We start from the raw sequence: 22,609 nt of genomic DNA, 5'->3' as shown, positions 1-22,609 counted from the left end.
AAAGTTCCCCGCGAAAATAACGTCACCCGCAGTTTCGCGCCAGATCTGCAGCAGTCGGAGGTACACAGAAGAAGAGGTAAGAAACGTCTGAATTTGATTAGAATATTTCATATTAATCGATCGATCATGTTGATTGAATTCAACTGTCTGTTATCACACGTGTTTGTCTGACTGTGCATCAACTTTAAAGCTCAGTTTTTAATGTTAAATCAGGTTAAACAGCGCAGGAAGTTTCAGCTTATTGTTTCCTCTGCAGCCACATGTCAAATGGTGGAAACGTTGTTAACTGACTCATTTACTAAAATAAGTAAAAACACAATAAGATAATTAAATATAACGTTTCACACACATATAAGTGGCAGAATAGTCTGATCAATTACAAATAATGTGAACACACTTAAAGCCTTATTTTTGAAGAATTGGGAGTTAACTAATTGATGCATAAACATGTGAAGGAAAGCAGTATTTTAACTTTGATGGTTGGCTATGTGATGACACACAACCGTTTCATTATCCCTTTATGTAGTTTAAACTGTAGTTGCAAATATTTTCATTTCATTGCATGTTTTGCATGTAAAGAGTTAATCTGCAGAGAAACTAGAGGAGCCAGATTAAAGTATTGAGTAAAGATTAAGGAGTAAATTATGACATAATGGACATATTAAACCACAGTACTTGCAAACAGAGCCTACAACCTACAATGTGCATCAAATAAATGAGAAAATGAATGAACAAAACATGACTAATCAGAAATACAAGGTGTGTGACTTGGTGATTTGGTGCACAGCATTAATCACAGTGCAAATATAAGAAGACTCCATATAAAATACAATTTAAAAAAAAAAAAGTTCATCACAATAAAACAACACAATATTGAGGACTTTAAAGGACTCATTTTTACTTTCACAGTTAGGCCTAAGTTAAACATCAGCACCCTCAAATTTGACAAGTGAATACACCAGAAGTTATCAATCATATCTGATCTAGGCCTCACTTACAGGATTATATTTAGCAGGTATAAGGGCATGAAAGTGGAACTAAAAGACAGTATTAAACCAAAAAAGTTAGGTGGGAGAAAACAAAATTTCTGTTCAGGCCCTGCAAGACTGAGCAGACTTAAACAAAAGCAATAACTTAGTAAACAAAACAACATGCAGGGCAGGACTGCAGTTTTTTACAAATTCAGTTGATCTACCTGCAACAGTCAGCCTTGTAAAATGTTGTGGCTGCACAAAAAACAAACTCAGTTGGCAAGTGGTTGAAAATCATCCACCAGGTGTTATGCAAAAAAAAAAAAAAAAAACACCTGACAAACCAAGTTTTTGTTTTACTTACCCTGCACATGTCAGTAAAAATAACAGCAGCCTTTCTTTCGACTAAACATTAATTCGATTTGATCTTTAGATATATTCCAGCAACAATGTCTTCCCCAACGTCGACTCCAGGTGGCCGCAAACGAGGAAGGGGCACCGACCCAGCCACACGTAAGTTCACGTGTCCTAAATGATATGTGACTCTGTCCTCAGCTGAGATTGTAGGTGGTGAATGTGGGTCCTGTCTGTGTGTTCTGTTATTAACCTGTCTCTGTGTCTTGTGTATCCTCAGCCAGCAGCGAGGGCCCCACCTCGCCTCCCTCTCAGCGGCGCAGAGGCCAGGACTCCTCCACTGGGGACCTGATGCCGATGCCCACCTCCCCGGCCACCGACATGCTCAGTCCAGCAGCACCTCAGGACACTTCTCTGCTCTCCAGCCCACGCCCCTCAGGTACCATCACTCACACTGTGCCATTTTTTATGGTCAGTTTTAGCTGTATCTAATAGAAATGGAAGGAAGATTTAGTTGAGTTAACCTCAGTGTCTCCCTTTTTTTCAACAGTCCTACCCAATGAGGTAGACATGAGCTCCCCTCTGATGTACGGGACCCCCAGCTCCAGGGTTGAAGGGACCCCGCGCAGTGGAGTGCGTGGCACCCCGGCCAGACAGCGTCCTGATCTGGGTTCAGTCAGGAAGGCTCCTCAAGTCGATCTTCATTCTGAGCAGGTCAGTGGAGGAGTCAAGAACATTATTTAGACTGGTGGACTGTTATTGTAATAGCATGAGCCAGGATACGACGATAAGCACGAAACCTTTCAGATAAATTAATAATTTACTTTTTTAAAATTCACAGCCAAGTGCCGATGGTACCGTCGCCAGCGAGTCAAACGCAGCCCAGAGACTGGTGATCTGGGGGACTGATGTCAATGTTGGCACCTGCAAAGAGAAGTTTCAGGTATGAAATCTTACATTTCAGCTACTGAACAATGTTACCCACTCTTAGTGCAGAGGAGTACATTTTTTTCTTTGTGTCACTTTGCTTTCAGAGGTTCCTGCAGAGGTTCATTGACCCAACCTCCACTGAAGATGAGAACGCTGGTCTGGACCTGAACGAGCCTTTATACATGCAGAAGCTGGAAGAGGTAGGGTACTTACTGTCATCTGCTGTTGTTTAGGCCGATCTATACTTTGTTTAAAGTCGGACTCTCACCACATGATGTCTTAAATTTGATTTATTCCTATACAAGTTCTGGACATCTTTGCTTTGTAATGCAGAAAATGATTGATGATGATTTAAGAATAAACATGACAGGAAATCTTTTTGTCTCTCACAGATCAGTGTTGTCGGCGACCCAGTGCTGAATGTGAACTGTCTGCATGTGCAGTCCTTTGATGCAGAACTTTACAGGCAGCTCATCTGCTACCCACAGGTAATGCCCCATATTTCATAATATCTTTTATTACTTCCTGTGCATTTCAAAGTGGATTTGGACAATTTTGATCCAAATACGCCCCTGCACCGTAGTTGTATATGTTTCAATCTTTATTTTGGTCTTTAAGTTAAAATAACTGATGAAAACTGAACAGAAATTGATCAGAAAAGTGCTTAAATAGCCCCGTAATAATAAGTCAATGTTAAAAAGAGGATACTTATACTAGACAAAAACAATAGCTTATCCTTCGTACAACACAAAAATGAGATTTCATGACTAATGGAATTATTTTTTATTTACAGGATATTGTAAACACCTTTTTTTTTAAGCATCATTATGTTCTTGTTGAAGTTTGAGTTCTACTGTATATTTCTAGTGTCTGTTTTACAGCATATTGATGCTGATGTGTGTGTATCTTTCTCCCTTTGCAGGAAGTCATCCCTACCTTCGACATGGCCGTCAACGAGCTTTTCTTTGAGCGTTTCCCAGACTCCATCCTGGAGTACCAGATCCAAGTCCGCCCCTACAACGCCCTGAAAACCAGAAACATGAGGAGCCTGAATCCAGAAGGTGTGTGGATTCAAGGGTTGTGATGGTGCACAAAAGTCACGGCGCAGTTCATACCTGGATTTATGAGTCGTGGTTTGGTGTGAGTTTGGTACAACAGGGGAAGAAAATAGATAAAGATAGTTATTTTTATTTATTTTGACTCAACAGTGTCAAAGACAGACAGAATCCTCTTGCTTAGGACGAGGTAACAATGTGCCCACTGCCAACTTTGGTTAACTACTTTCATAATAAAGATGAGTAACATTTCAGACACTTCTATACGAACAATGAACAAAGACAAATGGCAAGAGGGTCACGAAAGGCTTTAGATCTAAGAGCATCTCTTATGCTGTGAAATTAAAAATACACTGAGTAATGGAAAAAAAAAATCTGCATCAGTAGCAGTGTTTCAATTAGATTGTCCTTGGCTTTATTTAAACAGTAAAACCACCCAATCATTTATCATCCCAATTATTGGCACATGTGTGTAAGCATGTTGAATGTGCTTTCATTCACACACCCCACAACAGTGGAGCAATGCCGACACACCGTCCTCCTCTGAAGGCCTATTTGGACGGGACTAGTATTACCTGGGGGCCTCTGGTAATTGGTAATAATGGGGGAGGTTGTCTGTGATTTTTATCCTGTGCAAATCTGCCATGTCCATAATTTGTCAAGTAAAAAATTCCCTGCAAATTACCTACCATATCTGGCCAAACACAGAGGTCGTGTGATGATATTACGTACAAATTAGCAACACAGTGATTTGGGGTTGTATTTAGTTTTTTTTTTTTGTCTTCTATGCACCATTTTTCTTCCTCTATAGTAGTCCAGAATTACAAAGGCTATGTTGGTAATTCTAAATCAAAGTTCTGATGGCATTTTGGGCTCAGGAGGCTCGTCTCGCTACACAGCATGGAAACCCGTTCGCAGGAAAAGTAAACTCGAATCAATCAGAACAGCAAAATCTCGAAAGATGATGATGAGATTGATCACGTAACAACGTGTGGCAGAATCGTCTCTGTGAGGTTAACCCATATTTAAAAGAACAAGGGGGAAACACTCTACATCACTGCTAGTGATGCTGTGGAGTGCTATGGATGCACCTAACAGTGACTCCTGTACAGTGACAGCTCAGCATGAATACATAAACCATTACAGCCCCAGTAGCTTTGTATCCAGTCCATATGAAGTGACATCACACTTTATTAGGACGACACGATATTTCCTCCCATATTTAGTGTGGGACTTCTGTGAATATTGTTCCCTGCTTTAATAAAATGTGAGGTATCAGCTCCAGACTAAAGCGTCTGTGTGTCTCATGTGTTGCCTCCACAGACATCGATCAGCTGATCACCATCAGCGGCATGGTGATCCGCACCTCGCAGCTCATCCCCGAGATGCAGGAGGCTTTCTTCCAGTGCCAGGTGTGCGCCTTCAGCACCCGTGTGGAGGTGGATCGCGGACGCATCGCCGAGCCGGCTGTGTGCCGCCACTGCAACACCACCCACAGCCTGGCGCTCGTTCACAATCGCTCGGTCTTTTCAGACAAACAGATGGTGAGAGTTCGATTGGGTTGATAATGGGCCAGATTGCTTACAGTCAGTGACACCTAATCCCAGAATATGTTGAGTGATAATTAGTGACATGTTGCAGTGGAGGTCATGACATCTGTTCATTTACTGATCTTGTTTTCCAACAGATCAAAGTTCAGGAGTCTCCTGAAGACATGCCGGCTGGTCAGACGCCTCACACAACTATTGTCTATGCTCATAATGACCTGGTTGATAAAGTGCAGCCGGGAGACCGCATTAACATCACCGGTAAGATTTCCTAAATCTCTACAGCTCGGGCTGCAGCTAATGAGGCTTTTCATTTATCGATTAATCTGCTTGTTATATTTTCTGTATATAAAATTCCACAAAACATTAGAATTTGACATCACAATTTTCCAGAGCCACAGCTGATTTCTTCAGATCATTTTTTGTCTAACAAACTGCCTAAAACTGCCTAGTTTTGAGTTGTTATTTTTTTGCTTTAAGTGACTTTAAACATTGATTATATTATAAGAACACTTGTTTATTAACTTCCTGGCTATGGACCAGTTGTTTATGCTCTAGTAGTGATACACTGACGTATCGAACAAACATCGGTATTGGCCGAAATTCGCCTTGTTGATGGCCAGTGGCCTACCGGCAAATAAGATGGCATTCAGTGATGACAGTGGCTGATATTTTTCCGTGTGACGGCAATTTTGCGCAGGCTAAAAAGCAGGGCTCAACACGAACATTGCCCTGTCGTCCCAGGAGATCTTCCCCGTGACTCATTCGGACTAAACTCACTATCAACGTGTCAGGGGAAACACCCTAATGGTTCCCTTATACGGCTACAGTGTGGGCAGCAAATCTGTGTAGAAATCGGCTGGAGGAGAGCTAGTTAAAGCTAACTGTTAGCTGTTAGCAACTGGCTACCAGAACTAACAGTTTAAGGAGGTTGCATTGAGTTACATTATGATGCGTTCTAGCTCTAGTCAGTAAAAATGAGTACTGGGCAAAGGTGAATTAAAACATTCTCATGATGGGTTCAAATCTAGTCTTGTAAAATATAGTTTTGGGTGAGAGACATGAAGGAGAAATTTGACAATGGTATCAGCTGTTGGCCACACTGTGTAAGTATCAGTATCAGCACAGAATTTCACAGTTGGTGCATCCCTAAAATGGTGAAAAATGGCCGCCACAATTTATCTAATCTAATTCCTCGAGCAATGTCCTTCATATTTCTTGTTTAGTTGGTCGCAGACATCCTAACAGCTTCTCAAATGTCCGTGCAGGTGTTTACAGAGCAGTCCCCATGCGCGTTAACCCACGCCAGAGCAATGTGAAGTCTGTGTACAAGACTCACATCGACGCCATCCACTTCCGTAAGACAGACGAGAAGCGCCTGCATGGTTTGAACGAGGAGGCCGAACAGAAGCTCTTCACCGAGGACCGAGTGCAGACCCTGAAGGAGCTGGCAGCCAAGCCAGACGTCTACGAGCGCCTGTCGTCAGCCCTCGCACCAAGTATCTATGAGCATGAGGACATCAAAAAGGTGTGTGTGTGAGTGTGTGTGAATGGTTGCATGCCAAAACACAAGTGTTAACCTGTGCACGCATCCGGCAACAAGACTAATTACAACACAAACTCTCACACTGATTTGCATGATGCATTTAATGCCTGACGTGCATTTAAAGGAAAGCCAACAGAAGTCTAAAGCAGTCATGAGCTCTGATTGGCACAGCAGACAGTTTGATATATCACAGCAGGAGAACCGGGTGTAATTAATAACATTAATGACTCCATTAATGTTGGTGCGCTACTTTCAGGGCTCTGATATTGAGCACGCCGGCTCAGTGGGACACTTGATGGAGCTGCGCCATCGTTAACAAAATCTGTTTCACCTCTACGAGTCAGTATGTCTTTTTAATGTCACCGGAGCCGTCATTAATATTATCAGTCACACCTGTGTGTTTCCTGCTGTGGCAAGTCAAATTAAGGTTGAGTAGACCTCTAGGTAATGAGGTGTACACCCACATTAGGATAATGAGATGAAGGTGTTAACATAAGTGTGATGATGTATCGCTTACATCAGACTTTATGAGGTCTTGACAGAATCAAATACCGTCGTTTTAATGGTCACAGAGACGATACTCTCTGAGGCAGAGCAGGGAGAAAGGATGAATTAAGGCCTTTGATTTTGTCAGCTACATTGACTCATAAAAAACAGACTGATCACACCTGACACTTAACATTATAATTCACGAGTTCAAAGCTTACTTTATCTGTAATCTGACATTATTAGGAAACATAATTTGTTCATTTCCATAGATCAACGTCTGGAAAGGCATCACACCTTGGGCCACATTCACAAACACCCTGAAAGCACTCTCAGAGGGCTCGTAAATTAGCCTAAATGTCTCTGGCAAGGAGTCCAAGCTTAAGTGAGGAGGTGTGGTTGACCTCGTTTTTAGATGTGATGTGTTCTAATAAAAGTTGTGATTGGTCATTCAAAAAAGTAGAAATAAAAATGCACTCAGTGATTATGGGCAAAGAATAAACAATGAAATCAACAAGTCTAATCATCGTGTTGCGTCTCTCTTAAGACACAGTTTAATTATGAATGAACATGTTGAATAAATTGCAAGCCATACTTTAAATACGTAAAAGCCATTTGAAAACACAGGCCTACTTGTGCAGTAGCTTATTCACATCCTTATAGTTGCTGCATTTATTTGCTTAGGTTTATTTTTAATGCTCAGTGTTATGATCACTTTTATTGCTGGCGATATAGTGTTACTGCTTTTGTTGGGAGATGTGAGTGCATCTCTAATGCACCACAAGCACTATTCCTGCACGATCTAACGTGTGACGTTTTATTAACTCACTGTCATTCAGCGTTATCTTTCCTACCTTTGTGTCTTCCCTCCATTTTCTCCTACCTTCACCTTAGGAGCTTACACCTGGGCTACACTGCCTGTTGGAGCTGCGCTGCTTAGGCACAGTTCAGCTGCGTAACTTATTTTTATAGAGCGCGATGTGCTCTGTTTTTAGCAGAAATAGACAGTGAAAATGGTTGTTTATTCATCATGTTGACGTGATGCCACCTTTCACTACATTTTGTTATGGTTATATCAGTCACAGACATGACATATAACTAAAAGTATTTATTTTTAACTCAACACGTCCTGTTTCTTTTTCAAAATAAAAGCCCTTCGACAACATTTCTATGGACAGAGTTCCTTCATTATTTAACAAATGGCTTTTAATAGCTCCATAAATGAGAGGAGTATCAGCTTACTCTTGTGGAAATACACAAGTTACAACAACAGGAAGCTCTGCAGCAACACTTTCTGTGCGAACACCGCACATGAGCAGCTCAGCGAGGTCACACGCTGTGAGGCCCCGGTGTTAAAGGCTAAGATGCTGTGTTGATAAATCTTATCTTAACCATGATCTAGTCTTAACTTTAGGGGGAAATTCTTAGAAAGCTGAAGAATTTTCTTTGAATTTTGTCACTCGGAGCAACTTTTTGCATCAAGAAGCTTTGTCAGTATGAAAAAAGCAGAAAAATCACCCCAGGTATCATTGTGGTGAACTTCAAATGAACCTGCTGACGATCAGGATGATTAGTATCAGCAGTTAGCTGTCTGTGTAAGGGACACATCATATAGTTGACAAGAAAAAAGTTGTACCTGCACGACTTAAGAAGAAATAGGATGAATGTAGATAAAAAATTGTATACAGAGGCAGAAAATGAAAATAAAGGAGTGGGAAAGGTCTGTAAATCGTCAATGGAATGTTCCTACTTTGACAAGTCAGATTTTCTGAAGAGTCTTTTGTTCACCTCTCTTGGTTTGAATAATCAAATAGTTTGTTGAAATGCCCTGCAGCCTTCACTGAAGCCCTACATGATGTGACGATAACCAGTATCCCAGGTGATGTCACTTTTAATCACAGTATTAATAACTCTGTTTTTGTCCCTCTCTGTTGGTTCCAGGGCATTTTGCTGCAGCTGTTTGGCGGCACTCGTAAGGACTTCAGTCAGACCGGCCGCGGCAACTTCCGTGCAGAGGTGAACATCCTGCTCTGCGGCGACCCTGGTACCAGTAAGTCCCAGTTGCTGCAGTACGTCTACAACCTGGTGCCCCGTGGCCAGTACACCTCGGGGAAGGGCTCCAGCGCCGTGGGTCTCACCGCCTATGTGATGAAGGACCCGGAGACGAGGCAGCTGGTCCTGCAGACCGGAGCTCTGGTGCTGAGCGACAACGGCATCTGCTGCATCGATGAGTTTGACAAGATGAGTGACAGCACGCGCTCTGTGCTGCATGAGGTCATGGAGCAGCAGACCCTCTCCATCGCCAAGGTTTGTTTGACAAATTTTAAACGAGTGTAGGCAGATAGGGAGCGTGTAACACTGAAAACTCAAACGTGTTTTTAAGTTACAAAGTTCTCACTCTTTCTTGTTTTTTTTATGTCTTCAGGCTGGAATTATTTGCCAGCTGAACGCCCGTACAGCTGTGCTGGCTGCTGCTAACCCTATTGAGTCTCAGTGGAACCCCAAAAAGACCACGATTGAGAACATTCAGCTGCCTCACACACTGCTGTCCAGGTGAGTAACATCAGTCAGCATGATCACACAAAACGCATGACAGAAAATTATTTAAAACACAGTTAAAATGTTTCTAATCTGCCATGAAAGAAGTCTGGCAGTCAACACTTTGACACAGTGTGAGGCCACATCATCAGTCTCTTAAGTAGGGATGTGCGCAATTATACGTCTTAACGATTAAACATCCGCCCCCTCGCTAGTTGGCACCAGAAATATTAGTCAATTAAACCTATTCATGTTTTATTCATGTACAAGACTGCTTAACTGTCATGCAGCCGCCCCCGCCACTAGTGGGTGCTACAGAGCCATCAGGGAAATTGGAGAGATGTCCTCTCGCAAAACCAGCGCGGTTTGGCAGTACTTTGAATTCAGCAGCAATTAATCTTTTTGAGATGTATATTATTTGGTAACTTTAAGTGAACGTTGTCAGATAATGTGCAGGTTTACATTCATACTGCACTGAGCAACATGCCTCTCATTTCAGCTGAAATTTAATTATAAATTACATGTTGTTTTATTAACTTTAAAGTGAACTGCTATCATTTCTGCAAGGTTCAATGTGCCCCACATTTCAGAGGCAACTTATTTATTTCAGATGTTATTTTAGTGGTTAACTTTTGACTGAGTTGCCGTCATGTTCATGTTCATACCGCACAGCGCAAAGTGTCTCGCACTTCAGCGGCATTTAAAATCCGACGTGGTTGTTGGAGATCGTGATTAAAGGCTTTTGACTGTTTTCTGAGTGTTTTCCCTTTTTTTGACTAGTCGACTAGTCTTAAAATTTTTGTTTAGTCGACAGGGAAATTAGTCGCCAGGAACACCCCTAGCCGAAAGTGCAGGTAGATCCGTAAGAGCATGCATTAATGGGTTAATACAGTGCACAGAAATGTTGATTAATGTGCGTTGTCCTTATAAATAAAATTAAGTAAAGGGAGGAACAAGGTTTTGAAATTCAACCCTTTTGGTTCATCATCTCTGACACTGCCTCTAAAGTTATTACCATTAATCCAGAGCCAGATCCATCACTCATCATCCTCTGTTCATTTTGTTCAATGGCGGCCATTACTTCAACTCAGAAACTCCTTCTCTCCTTTTACCACATTACAGCCGAATAATGATAAGACTCATGTAATGGAAGGAAACTACTGTCCCAGCCAGTGTAAGTGTGGCTGACTGCCTCACATGTAGAGAGCATGGCTGTGTTCGGAGACACATACTTGTATTCTGCCTACTAAATGAACAATTAAGTATGCCATTACCAACTTCTGTATTATTTCACAGTATCATACAATATGAATCAGCAAATTTGGGCAGGTTATAGTGTCCGTGTGTCATAATCTAGATGCTTTGTTGCCTGTTGTTGCACTTCCTGTATTATAATCAATGTTCCTATTGTAACTGAGCTGACTGCATGTCAGGCAGATACTTGCATAAAACATCCTTTGTCTTTATGTGACATTCAGAGCATAGTTATGATTCAGTCTGAGCCGGGATCGTCTGCACACGGCTCTCAACATGGAGGCTGCTGAGCCGACGATTTGCAGCTAGTGGTGCTAACAGCGTGAACAATGCTAATAAGTTCAAATGTGCTGACAGAGCTAACAGTGTTAACGTGAGGGGAGGACCAGAGGGTGGGTGTTGCACTTGTGAGACAACTGATCTGTCGCCGGGGGTCAGGATGGCGGTATCAGCCGTAGTTGCCATATGAGGGCAGCGTAGAGCGGCGTCGACCAGCTAGCCAGTGGGTTACACACACAGGGGCTCACATGCACTTAAAAGCACGCGCAGTTGGTCCATCTACAACAACAACAAACAGAGGGAGTGTTCATTATCATTACATAGCAAAATAGTGGTTTACTGCTGCATTAGTGTTCTGAATGTCGCATACAGAAGCTTTAAACGAAGAAACAACTGAATCATTTATGTCTTAAAAGGCTCGGTAAAACACGAGAAAACTTGTCGTATATCAAACTGTGGTAAACACAGACAACACTGATGAAGAGGAACAGCAGTTGACTCCAGTATACAGGACATCCAGCCTAATGTCACTATGTCTTTATGGTTTCTCAGTTGTCATGTTACTGGTTCTTAACACTGCATTATCTGCTCCATCAGATTCGACCTCATCTTCCTGATGCTGGATCCCCAAGACGAGGCGTACGACCGCAGGCTGGCCCACCACCTGGTGTCGCTGTACTACCAGAGCGAGGAGCAGATTGAGGAAGAGTTCCTGGACATGGCTGTGCTGAGGGACTACATTGCATATGCACGAACATACATCAGTCCAAGGCTGAGCGAGGAGGCCAGCCAGGCTCTCATTGAGGTTTGTTTTCTCAGAATTTCTACAATTTATGTACATTATGTTGAATATTTGTAGATCGCTTTGCTTTATAACAGTAGAGCAATATAAATTGGACATCAGCCCTCAACTGACTGTGTGCATGTCGGTCCTTAGGCCTACGTGGACATGAGGAAGATAGGCAGTGGCCGGGGGATGGTGTCCGCCTACCCCAGACAGCTGGAGTCCCTGATCCGCTTGGCAGAAGCCCACGCCAAGGTGCGCTTCTCTGAGAAGGTGGAGACCATCGACGTGGAGGAGGCCAAGCGGCTGCACAGAGAGGCCCTCAAACAGTCAGCCACTGACCCCAGAACAGGATTTGTCGACATCTCTATTCTCACAACAGGTGTGTGACACCGGGCCTGGTACAGACTCATTGTTTTAAAGCATTTAGAATGATAAGTATTTATGAAGGTGATATGTACAGGAGAGGATCAGGGACGCGTGAAGTTTAGAGTCTAAAGTCAGAGCTCAGATATGCTTTTCACATGTGGCCCTGATCATCTTTCGCAAGTATGTGACATGACACTTGGTGAGTGTTAATGCTGAAAGGGACTCTGTATCCAAACTCTTGCTGTTATCAAATACTGAAAACAGTCTCTGCAGATTCGCTGCTTGATAAATGATCGTTTCAGTCATTTTTTTCCAAGCAAAAATGAGAAAATGTTGCTTTTCTTCATCATATGTGATAGAAAACTGAATATCTTTGGGGTTTTGGACAGTTGGTCGACCAAAAGAAGCAATTTGAAGATGTGATCTATGGTTTCTGGGACATTGTGATGGACATTTCTTTTTCAAAAAATTTTTTTTTTTGTCATTTTATAGAACAGTCGCTCAACCAAAAATGAACTGCGGATAAATCCATAATAAAAATAATCATTAGTTGCAGCCTGACGGTGTATTTGATCGTATTAATCTGTGATTCCAGGTATGAGTAACACCGCCCGTAAGCGCAAGGAGGAGGTCGCCCAAGCCTTGAAGAAACTGATCCAGGCTAAAGGAAAGACGCCCGCCATGAAATACCAGCAGCTGCTTGAGGACCTCAGAGGACAGTCTGAAACTGTAAGTAATTTTATTTTGCCTTCAGTGGAGAGAAATTTTACCAAATCTACTTTTCAAATCCTGTGATTTAAAAGATAGTTAAGATAATAGATTATGTTTCGAATTTGGTTGAACCAGAGCAAAGTTCTTTGAGTTCTAGTCCAAAAAAATTGATGTAAGATACCGTCCTGCTTTGTTAGGTATCGGCCAGCCAGTTTACAACACTGGTAATTGAATTAAATGAAAATCTCTGTAGAGCTATGAAAATAATTGCGATTAACTTTTCCACCAAGTAGTTGTTTTCTTAAATTATACATGGTCTATTTTTATCAACAACACCACTACTTCCTGTAACGACTTCCTCTCTGTGACTTCTTTCAGGCGATCACTAAGGAGCTGTTCGACGAGGCGCTCCGAGCCCTGGCTGACGAGGATTACTTGACGGTCACTGGGAAGACTGTTCGTCTCCTCGCTTAAGGCGCACCCTGCAATTATGTACAGACCTTAATTTTAAATCCTATCCTGTGTCGACCTCTTTTTCTGGTGCTGTAAAAATATTTTGTGTAATTGAACCACCATATGTTTTTCTGGCCGTATTAGATGTTTGAATATCCTGGCAATTTAGAGACGTGATTCAGAGTAACCGCATGACTCGCTCAGACTTTGGTGTCCTGTTGTGATTTAAAAAAAGAAGAAAACAAAAGACATAGAGCTAATATTTAAAAGAGCTTGTATTTCATTTGTTACCTGTTTTCCAGTAATGTTGCTGTTTGTGTTTTCTGTGTCATGGTAAAAGCTTCTTTCAACTTGTACTTTATGACTGAGTCAAGTCACTTAATATTTCCACGGAGTTGAGTTCCTTGTAGCTGCATTGACTACTTGTTTATAGAGGGAAAAATAAAATGTTGCTCACTGAATATACTTGGAAAGTTTCTTTTTATACCGTAGTGTTAACTTGAATTAAATTCCAGTGTTGCCATTATATTTTCCCCTGAGTATCATAGAAGTCATGGAAATGAAATTAATCTCCACTCTGGCAGTATCATATATACGGTATGATAATCTGCTCCAGGTTGTTCCAGCTCTTAACTGAAGCTATATGATGTTTACACTTAATGTTTTTATGGGCTGCACTATTAATCAAATGGAATTATCAACGATGAGGGAAGAAGAGTTTGCACATGTAAGCCTGAAATTTCCATTTAGTAGAATGGTGCAGCTGTTAAAAGACAGGTAGGAGTCAAATATACTTGATAAAATGACGTAAAAGTGAATTGCGTATGTCATAAAAAGTACAGCACACTTTGTTGACTTTAAAGCTGCAAAAGTGGAAATTTAAGGGAGGTTAAAAGTCAGTTTGAGCTGCCAGTGGTGCAACTTCTCCTTAAATGTTTTTATTTGGAAATGCTGACAAGCACAAAATACAGTGCATGTCAGACTATTTTAATCTTTTATAGACAAACTTGGTAAACACTATTTTATTCATATATATATACACACACTGACCAAATTTTGCTCCCGTTTTTCAGAGGTTTGCATTCAATACCTAATCTGTGAGCACTTCTCCCTTGTCCAAGAATCCATCCACCTGACAGGTGTGGCGTGTTGATTAAACCGCATCATTACTGCACAGGTGTGCCTTGGGATGGTCACAATAAAAGGCCACTCTGAAATGTGCAGTTTGATCAAACAACACAAAGCTACAGATGTCTCAAGTTATGAGGGAGTGCGCCACTGGCAGCTGACTGCAAGAGTGTCCACAAGAGCTGTTGCCTGTGATCTGAGTATTTATTTCACTACCATATGCCATCTCTAATGTTGCTTCTGTGAATTTGGCAGTACATCCACCAGGTCTCAAGCCCACAGACCAGCTCAGGACCTCCACATCCAGCGTCTTCACATGCAAGATCTTCTGAGACCAGCCACCAGGACACAAAGAAACACATACACCATTGCACAAATTGTCAAAAACCATCTCTGGGAAGCTCATCTGCATAATCATTGTCCTCACCAGGGTCTTGACCTGACAACAGTTTGTCATCTTAACTGACTTGTGTGGTTGTGCAGCTGGTTGGATGTACTGCCAAATTCACAGACATTGGAAAGTTATGGTAGTAAAATGAACCTTCAAATCACAGGTAACGGCTCTGGTGGACACGCCTGCAGTCAGCATGCCAATGACACACTCCTTCAAAATTTGCCACACCTGTTGCACTGTGTTGAGTGATCAAACACTTTTACTGTCATGATGCTGTTTAATCAGCACGCTGGTATGCCACATCTGTCAGGTGCATGGATTGTCTTGGAAAATGAGAAGTGCTCACTAACAACAGATTTGAGCACAACATTTTAAGAAAATCAAGTCTTTTGTTTGCACAAAACAAGTCTTAGATCTTTAACACAAATCTATGAAAAATGGGAGCAAAAAAAAATTGTAAAGTCATAGATCTCAAATTTAAACCTGTGAAAACTGGGAGCAAAAACAAGAGTGTTGCATTAAGATTGTTGTTCATAATAGGCATATAGGCCTACCTAAAAACATTTAAATAGCTGGTGGGGCATGTGAAGAGAAACACCAAACCTATTTTTAGGTGTTGTAGGAAGAGACTGGCAAAACTAATGGGGATAAATATGGAAAACAGACAAGGATAAAAGTATGATAAAGACAAAATAAACTGTCCCTGGATCCCTGAGTGTGTTTTATCTTCTGTGTACAGACTGCATCAGGTCAGTCACGTGCTGCTTTAATGGACATTTAATGGAAACATCAGAGTTCAAAAAACTAAAAGTCAGCTCAAGTTGACAGTAGTTGAATTACTGTATTTCAGACTGACCCTGACAGAACAGTAACCAGTATGTGTGTGTGTGGACACGGCAGCTTGCAGTGCCGTTATCTACCGGTGTGCTGTTGCCGTCGGTTCCAACGGCTGTGATGTCACAGCTCTATGTGCTTCTGGACTCGGCTGAAGAAGATGGCGACCTCAGGTTTGTGTGCCTTCAAACTAAACATCCACAGCGACACAAAGTGTGGGCGAAGCCGCGGCCGCGATGTCATCTCAGCCACCTAACGTGGCAACTTGCTAACTTACGTGTGTTTGATAAAATCGCTCTTAATTGTAGCCGGTTCATTTATATATCTGCTCTCGGTAGAGCAATGATCTTCACGGGTGCCATCTATTTCACGGAGCCACTCTGTTGGCTAACGTAGCGTACGCGAGCGGATAGCTTGCCCCGTGAGTTAGCTAAAATAGCTCAAGGTGTTAGAAATAAGCATCCAAATAGGAAGAATTTGTTTTGTGTGTTATAAAGGAAAACCCCACACATTATATAACGCGATATAGAGGTTTAATAAGGTGTGTAAATTTGTGTTAAAATGGGGATTGTAAACAACCGCAGACAGTGCTAGCTAGCTAAGCTAACCTAGCCACTAGAATATTCCAACACCGCGAGGCAGTCTTGATCCCGTCATGCTACTAGCTACTTATTGATCATAATAAACGTAATTATTCTCATCATCTATCGGGGCTGAAGTCATATGAGTGGCCCGACAGCCGTTAAGCTGCAATAATTTCAACAGCGACAATTTTAACGTGGGAATTTTGATAGCTTCCCTGTGACACACCTCATACAGCAACAACATAACGGGACGGTAACATTTTAATGAAGGGACCAGTCCTGCTGCTGCTGCAGCTTTGATCAGCACTTCACTTGCCAGCGTTATTATCAAATTTTAATATGGTTTCCACTGTTAAACTCCAGGCATAGATGCAGGAAATAACCAGTGGTCTTTAAATAAGATAGAGGTTTGCCCATTGTCGAGTGAAGGGTATGGAGAGGAAGCAGATTGTTGGAACGTTACGCTGTAGTTGGCACACTTTGTTTCAGCAAGTAGTCGGAGCCGGTGCCTGCTTTAGCAGTCAGCAGGAAGCGTTGTTGTTAAACTTATATAAATATAAATAAACTCTGATAATTATTGAATAACAAAAATTGATAAGATTCAATTTTTTATTCGGGTTAAATGAGTTTCTTCTGTGTCAGTTTAGCTATACCACACTGGTATGTAATTACAAATAGTTTTAACGGGAAGTAACTTCATAATCGAAACTACTGTTACCTTAGATCAAGTTGGCGCGACCTGCTGCTGATTCATTTTTAACCCAGCAAGGTTTAAGTTACCAGTGCCACACATGAAGTTGATAAGGACTGGCATAGAGACACCTTAAAAAAACAATCATATCTCTTTTAATGTGGTTATTATTTAGATTTTTAGTAAATCTAACCTGCACCTTGTGCTTTGAGACTGTCAGTAATGCTAATATTCCTGACATACCCCAAATCTCTGCCTCTTTTGTGTTACTACTTTGATTGAAATATTAATACTTTGTCCCCATTGAACGTCATTTGCATTTGTTTCAGATATTTTTGCAGGAAAATCAGCATTACATTCCTATTAATAACAATTTTAAGGACCCAAAGAGGACAGGAAAGGCTAGAACAACCACAGTAATGGAGGAAAATGAAAATTAAACCAGTCAGTAATGAACATACATGACTGAGGCTGATCCTGACCACACTGGTTTTTATTGTGTAGGACAGTAGTGGCCTCTACAAAGCAAATTTGCACATTAATTGATACACACAAGATCAGCAACTTGATTCTGTGAGATATTAATTTCCTTGAAATGTGCAGCTACTTTGCTTTTATACCAATATAGATATTTGCAAGTTTAAAAAGTGATTAGAATAAGGATCCTCTAAAATTTGATGATCAAAGAGATGTAACCAAGACCACGTACAGTTTGAAAAACACTACATTAGCAGTACGATATTTAATAGCAAACTTTACTGGACATTTTGATATCGTTATGAATGATTAGTTCATGGACAGAAAATAAATTGGCAAGTGTTTTTATGTCGATCAAGTGATTGTCATTTGGAAAGCAAAAACACAGCGCATTTGAGGGTTCCAGCTTCTCAAATGTGAGCTGCTTTTTCTGTCTTCCATCACATTAAGACAATTTGTATTTGGGTTTCGCACAAAAAAGCAATTTGCCGATGTTATTTTGGGCTCTAGGAATTTGTCACTGTTTTTGGACCTTATTATAGGCCACACAATTATTCGATTAGCTGAGAAACTGATGAGCAGGCTAACTGATCATGTTAACAGGCCGATTGTTAGATAGATGCAGCCTAAGTATCCTAAGCATTTCTGTACTGCAGTTTCTTGTTACTTAGCAGCTGACATATATGCTGATAGCAGTACTGCTGTGGTGAGCTAAAATTAGCTGCTAACATTGCTCCCTTTACTGGTGTTTTAATGTTGATAACGGACCGAAATCTTGGGACAACTTTTTGTTGAGAGCCACTTAAGAGTGAATCCTTCATTGTGGCCACTGCGCACCAGATGTGAAATATTTATTTTAAAAAGAGGTTTGTGAAAGCTTACTGTGATGAATGTCGTTTGAGATTGGAGGTAAAACCAATGGTTCGATGACGGAAGGGAAAATTTGAATTTTCATCGTGTCCTCTGCCTCAGTCACGGGGCCTTCTTAAAACGCTCCTTTCACTTCCCCTTCTGTGAATTTGTCTTCAACGTGATTATGAATAGCAGTAGTTTTACTTAAGTGCTGTCCCCTCAACCTCTACCACTCCTCCAGTCATGAGCTGTAAGTGGTTCATCATTTACATCGCTGTGAGTGCTTGTCAGACTGTGTGTTTAATGCCAACGTCTGAACCGTCTTCTGAGAACATTTTCCCAGTAGCTTCGCGCTCTGACTGACTGGTTTTGAATGATGTTACTTATCAAGTCAGCTGTTAAAATGTTGGCCATTAGACGACTAGATGTTTGAATCGTTTATAAAAAACCTGCAGTATAGATTGCATGTGCTCCAAATCGCATGACTGTTTCCAAACAGTTGACAAGAATGCACTTTTTATATTAGCCTTAAATGTTCACCAGCATCAGATATCCTAAATAAATGTCCTGTGAACAAAGGTATCAAATTAGATGCAGCTCCACAGCAGGTAGAGCAGGATGTGATGTGCGCTGTGGCCACGTGTGTGTCGCGCGTCAATCCATTGAGTCATTTCTTGTATCAACCAGTCTCGTCTTGCACACGTTTAACACTCTCTCTCATTTGAATGCATTGCTTTTTTATGATCGGAAAGAGGAATGAGTGGCTGCATCAGCGTTCATGAAAGGATGCACAGTTGGAGCACCGACAGTGACAAAACACTTTGATAATGATGTGGCGGCTCTATTTCAGAGGAAGACTGTCAATTTAAAACTATTTATGGCTGCGAGTAAATGTTTACAACTAGGTCTGGAGCTGATGATTGTTAATGAATTACAAAAACATTCTGTCATAACTTCTCAATGTCACAATTTTGTCATAAAATTGTTTTATCAGTCTAAACTAAAAAGATATAACAGATAATCTCTCACATCAGAGAAGCAGGATTTGTAGAATATACCACAGAATATTTGACATTTTTCCTTGATAATTTAATGCAACAGTTAATTGTCAAAGTAGTTACAGCTTTATTTACTGTATTGATTGATCTGCAAATCACTTTTTCCTTTAATCAATGAAACTTTTGGTCTATAGAAAGTCAAAATAGGAAAAAATAGTGCCCGTCACAGTCTTCCATCGTGAAATCTTAAAATTGCTTGTTTGGTCAAAGCAACCAAAGCCCGAATATAATCGTGTTAATACAATTTCAGATGCGTAAAAGTCCTCACATTTGAACTGGAACCATCAATGTCACCCACAATGTGTCTCACTGATGTTTTTAACATATCTATATATTTTTAAAACAACAATGGAGGTCTATGGTGCAGAGTTAGAAGCCACCAGTTTATCAGGCTTTGGCTCCACACAACACTTGTTGTTAGGGTCAGTTAATAGTTGGTTTTGGTCTTTTTGTGGAATATGTCAACAGTAAGAAAAATATACAATATCAGACATATGTTTTAAACTAGGGCCTGACCGATATGGATTTTTTGGGGCCGATTCCGATATTATGGAATTAAAAAAAACAACAACGATATATCGGCCGATTAAATTTTTACGTTTTTCAATTTAAAAACCCCCGAAATACCTGCTTTTGATGGCTTAAATATAGTTCAAACACTCGTTACAAAGATATAAATTGAAGGAAGAACATTTTACTATTTTCAGATACTTTTATTATCAGAAATTGTGTGGAACAAGCAGCATAAGAACAATTTGAACACAAAACAAATCAAAAATATGATGTGCAAAAAGGCAGTAAACCTCTGGGAAATAAAATAATCATGCAAAGTCTATATGAATTAAGTCATTCACATGTATGTTCACAGTACCAGAGTTCTTCTTATTATTGCCAATTTAACAGAGGTAGGTTATAGTGCAAAAACTAACACAAGGACATCATTTCTAAGTAAAACACCATATTCCCTGCATTTTATTAGTGATGAAAATATAAGTGTTAACATCGGCATCAATCGGCCAACTTTTGGCTGATTGCCGATGATTCTCTAATGGCTATAATCGGCCGATAAATCAGTCGGGCCCTATTTTAAACTATGCAAGAATTGTCGCCTACCATTTGCTAACAATATCGGCAGCAAAAATGTCCGCTTGGCATTTAGCCTTGCTATATTTGCATTTTCTTCAGTGCTGTGTCCGCAATTTTCGTAGTTTCCTCTTCCTCTCGACACCTGGTCGCTACCTTTTTATAAAGTCCTGACATCGCCTGCTCGCTGTGCCCAGGAACGTCATTAACATAGCAAAATAATAAGAAAATACAGGCAGAGAGGGCATCTTTGCAGATGAATACACACCCACACGCTTCCAGTGGGCCGCAAGTGACAATCGAGAGGCAGTACTTTTGTAATGTATGTATAAATCCTGCAAACACCTTATAAATTGATGTAATTCAGACTCTTTTTGTTTTTAATCATTATTTCAGGAGTTAGAGTTCCACGCAATTTTCGCTTGTTGGAGGAGCTTGAAGAAGGGCAGAAGGGCGAAGGCGACGGCACAGTCAGCTGGGGCCTCGAGGATGACGAAGACATGACTCTCACACGGTGGACAGGCATGATCATTGGACCAGCAAGAGTAAGCAGAGCAAACTCAGCCTGTGGATTCCAATGCAGACACTGTCAACTATTACAGACGCTGTGATCAATGTTAATTTGTTAATTGCATCGTCTTTGTTTGTTTTTCAGACCAATTATGAGAACAGGATATACAGTCTGAAACTGGAATGTGGATCTAGATACCCAGAGGCAGCCCCGACTGTTAGATTTGTAACAAAAATTAGCATGAATGGGATAAATAATTCCAACGGGATGGTAAGTGTCATCGCAAGTCTGACAAGGTTATGTATGACCACTGCTCAGTCTTATCACTCAGGAATTCTTTCACGTTGCAGTTTCGCGACGCTCAGATGTGATAACTCACTGTCAGCCGCCCTGTCACAATGACTGATTCGCTGTTTTCTGTTTTGTCTCCTCTCACAGGTGGATTCACGTAGCATACCATGTTTAGCAAAATGGCAGAATTCTTATAGCATTAAAATTGTTCTTCAAGAGTTAAGGCGTCTAATGATGTCCAAAGATAATATGAAGCTTCCACAACCACCAGAAGGACAAACCTACAGCACTTAATCGCAATGGATTGTTTCGACCCTCTGTCTTAAACCTTACTCTCTTAGAAATATCGTGTAAAATCATCAAGAGGCTCACTTCACACATCAACAATATCGTCTGCAAGAGCAAGATTGGACTTTCTTATTACATAGCTCATTCAAAAAGAAAATGTCCCTGCAGTCAAGCACTGAATAGATAGTTAAAAGACTACAAGACCACAGTTACCCGCCTTTAATAAAGTTACTTTGACAATGACTTTTATGTTCGACGTGTTCCAGCTTGAGTGGGCTCGAAGAGGGAAGCATGACGCCACGCAGAGGCTGTACAAGAGCCCCAGTAGTTTTAAGTTCAAATGACTGATCACAGAAGTAAACGGCAAGATGTGTGTATGAAGGCATGTTCTGTAACTAATACCTAGTCAAAGAGAAGCCACATTTTTGAGTTTGTTAGTCAAATTTAGCAGGTTCATTAAAAAATATCATGCAGTTGACTAAATATTGAGCTGTGGCTGTAGTCTAAAAGTAGTGTCACAAGGTAAGAAAGATTTTTTTTATAAATATATATATATAAATATATATATATCTGTATTTGACACGATACCAATATGTTTCTGTTCTGCAGCTCTTTGACATGTAACAGACGTTGAAGCCTGTTCTGTTCTGAAACCCTTGCATTTAACTTCTAGTGAAAATGGCAGGTGTATGAACTTGTGATTTTCTGAAATTAAAATCACTGTCTGCGAAAAAAACAAAAAAAAACAATACAAAAACCAAACTCAAAGGTTGAAGTTTTATTTGACTCCCCCAGCCGCACCAACATTTGCCACTTTTCCACACAAGAGGGCCTCAGATGACAAGTTGACTTCTGTTGGCAACTGCATGCGTGAGCCATGCATTATGTTGAGAGGGAGCTCTCACTGTCCCTGTTGGGCCATGTAATGGAAACCAGGTTAATGAAACTGCCGGGTGACAACACACTGCGGATATTTGATATGTGACTTGTGCTCATTAGAATAATATAATCAAAATGCCATTTATTTTACACCGTAGTTCTCATTTAAGTGGCATATTTATTAGACGAACAAGCCTGTTCCTTTATGATTGATCGACAATCCAAACCTTGTTATGCTGTGCATTCTTCTTCTTGTTTTAGT

The 22,609-nt window shown here is 40.8% G+C and overlaps 2 protein-coding genes across 2 annotated transcripts; both read left to right on the top strand.

The window, feature by feature from the left end:
* The first annotated feature begins 4 nt into the window (after window positions 1–4).
* Window positions 5–13,738, top strand: mcm4 (minichromosome maintenance complex component 4). Its single transcript, XM_050033548.1, has 17 exons — window positions 5–76; window positions 1,405–1,484; window positions 1,606–1,764; window positions 1,876–2,039; window positions 2,167–2,268; window positions 2,360–2,455; window positions 2,648–2,743; window positions 3,178–3,316; window positions 4,634–4,854; window positions 4,998–5,118; window positions 6,126–6,385; window positions 8,831–9,196; window positions 9,315–9,442; window positions 11,558–11,765; window positions 11,898–12,126; window positions 12,709–12,842; window positions 13,203–13,738. Exons 2-17 carry the CDS (start codon window positions 1,421–1,423, stop codon window positions 13,296–13,298), a joined length of 2,583 nt encoding a protein of 860 aa, XP_049889505.1. The 5' UTR covers window positions 5–76; window positions 1,405–1,420; the 3' UTR covers window positions 13,299–13,738.
* Window positions 13,739–15,652: 1,914 nt separating this feature from the next.
* On the top strand, window positions 15,653–22,236 carry ube2v2 (ubiquitin-conjugating enzyme E2 variant 2). The gene is made up of 4 exons (XM_050033430.1): window positions 15,653–15,806; window positions 20,775–20,923; window positions 21,034–21,159; window positions 21,328–22,236. Exons 1-4 carry the CDS (start codon window positions 15,767–15,769, stop codon window positions 21,472–21,474), a joined length of 462 nt encoding a protein of 153 aa, XP_049889387.1. The 5' UTR covers window positions 15,653–15,766; the 3' UTR covers window positions 21,475–22,236.
* The last annotated feature ends 373 nt before the right edge of the window (window positions 22,237–22,609 follow it).

Source organism: Epinephelus moara, chromosome 21, assembly GCF_006386435.1.
Source record: "Epinephelus moara isolate mb chromosome 21, YSFRI_EMoa_1.0, whole genome shotgun sequence".
NCBI classification, from domain to species: domain Eukaryota; kingdom Metazoa; phylum Chordata; class Actinopteri; order Perciformes; family Serranidae; genus Epinephelus; species Epinephelus moara.
This window is presented reverse-complemented; position numbering and strand designations above follow the sequence as displayed.

What these genes read in the sequence shown, in the direction of transcription:
- mcm4 (XM_050033548.1), top strand. Translation starts at nt 1,421, where the DNA reads ATGTCTTCCCCAACGTCGACTCCAGGTGGCCGCAAACGAGGAAGGGGC. An exon ending in CTCCAGCCCACGCCCCTCAG is followed by an intron (nt 1,765 to 1,875) that starts GTACCATCACTC and finishes TTTTTTCAACAG; the next exon opens with TCCTACCCAATGAGGTAGAC. An exon ending in CCTCACACACTGCTGTCCAG is followed by an intron (nt 9,443 to 11,557) that starts GTGAGTAACATC and finishes CTGCTCCATCAG; the next exon opens with ATTCGACCTCATCTTCCTGA.
- ube2v2 (XM_050033430.1), top strand. Translation starts at nt 15,767, where the DNA reads ATGTGCTTCTGGACTCGGCTGAAGAAGATGGCGACCTCAG. An exon ending in GAAGAAGATGGCGACCTCAG is followed by an intron (nt 15,807 to 20,774) that starts GTTTGTGTGCCT and finishes TCATTATTTCAG; the next exon opens with GAGTTAGAGTTCCACGCAAT. An exon ending in TGATCATTGGACCAGCAAGA is followed by an intron (nt 20,924 to 21,033) that starts GTAAGCAGAGCA and finishes TTTGTTTTTCAG; the next exon opens with ACCAATTATGAGAACAGGAT.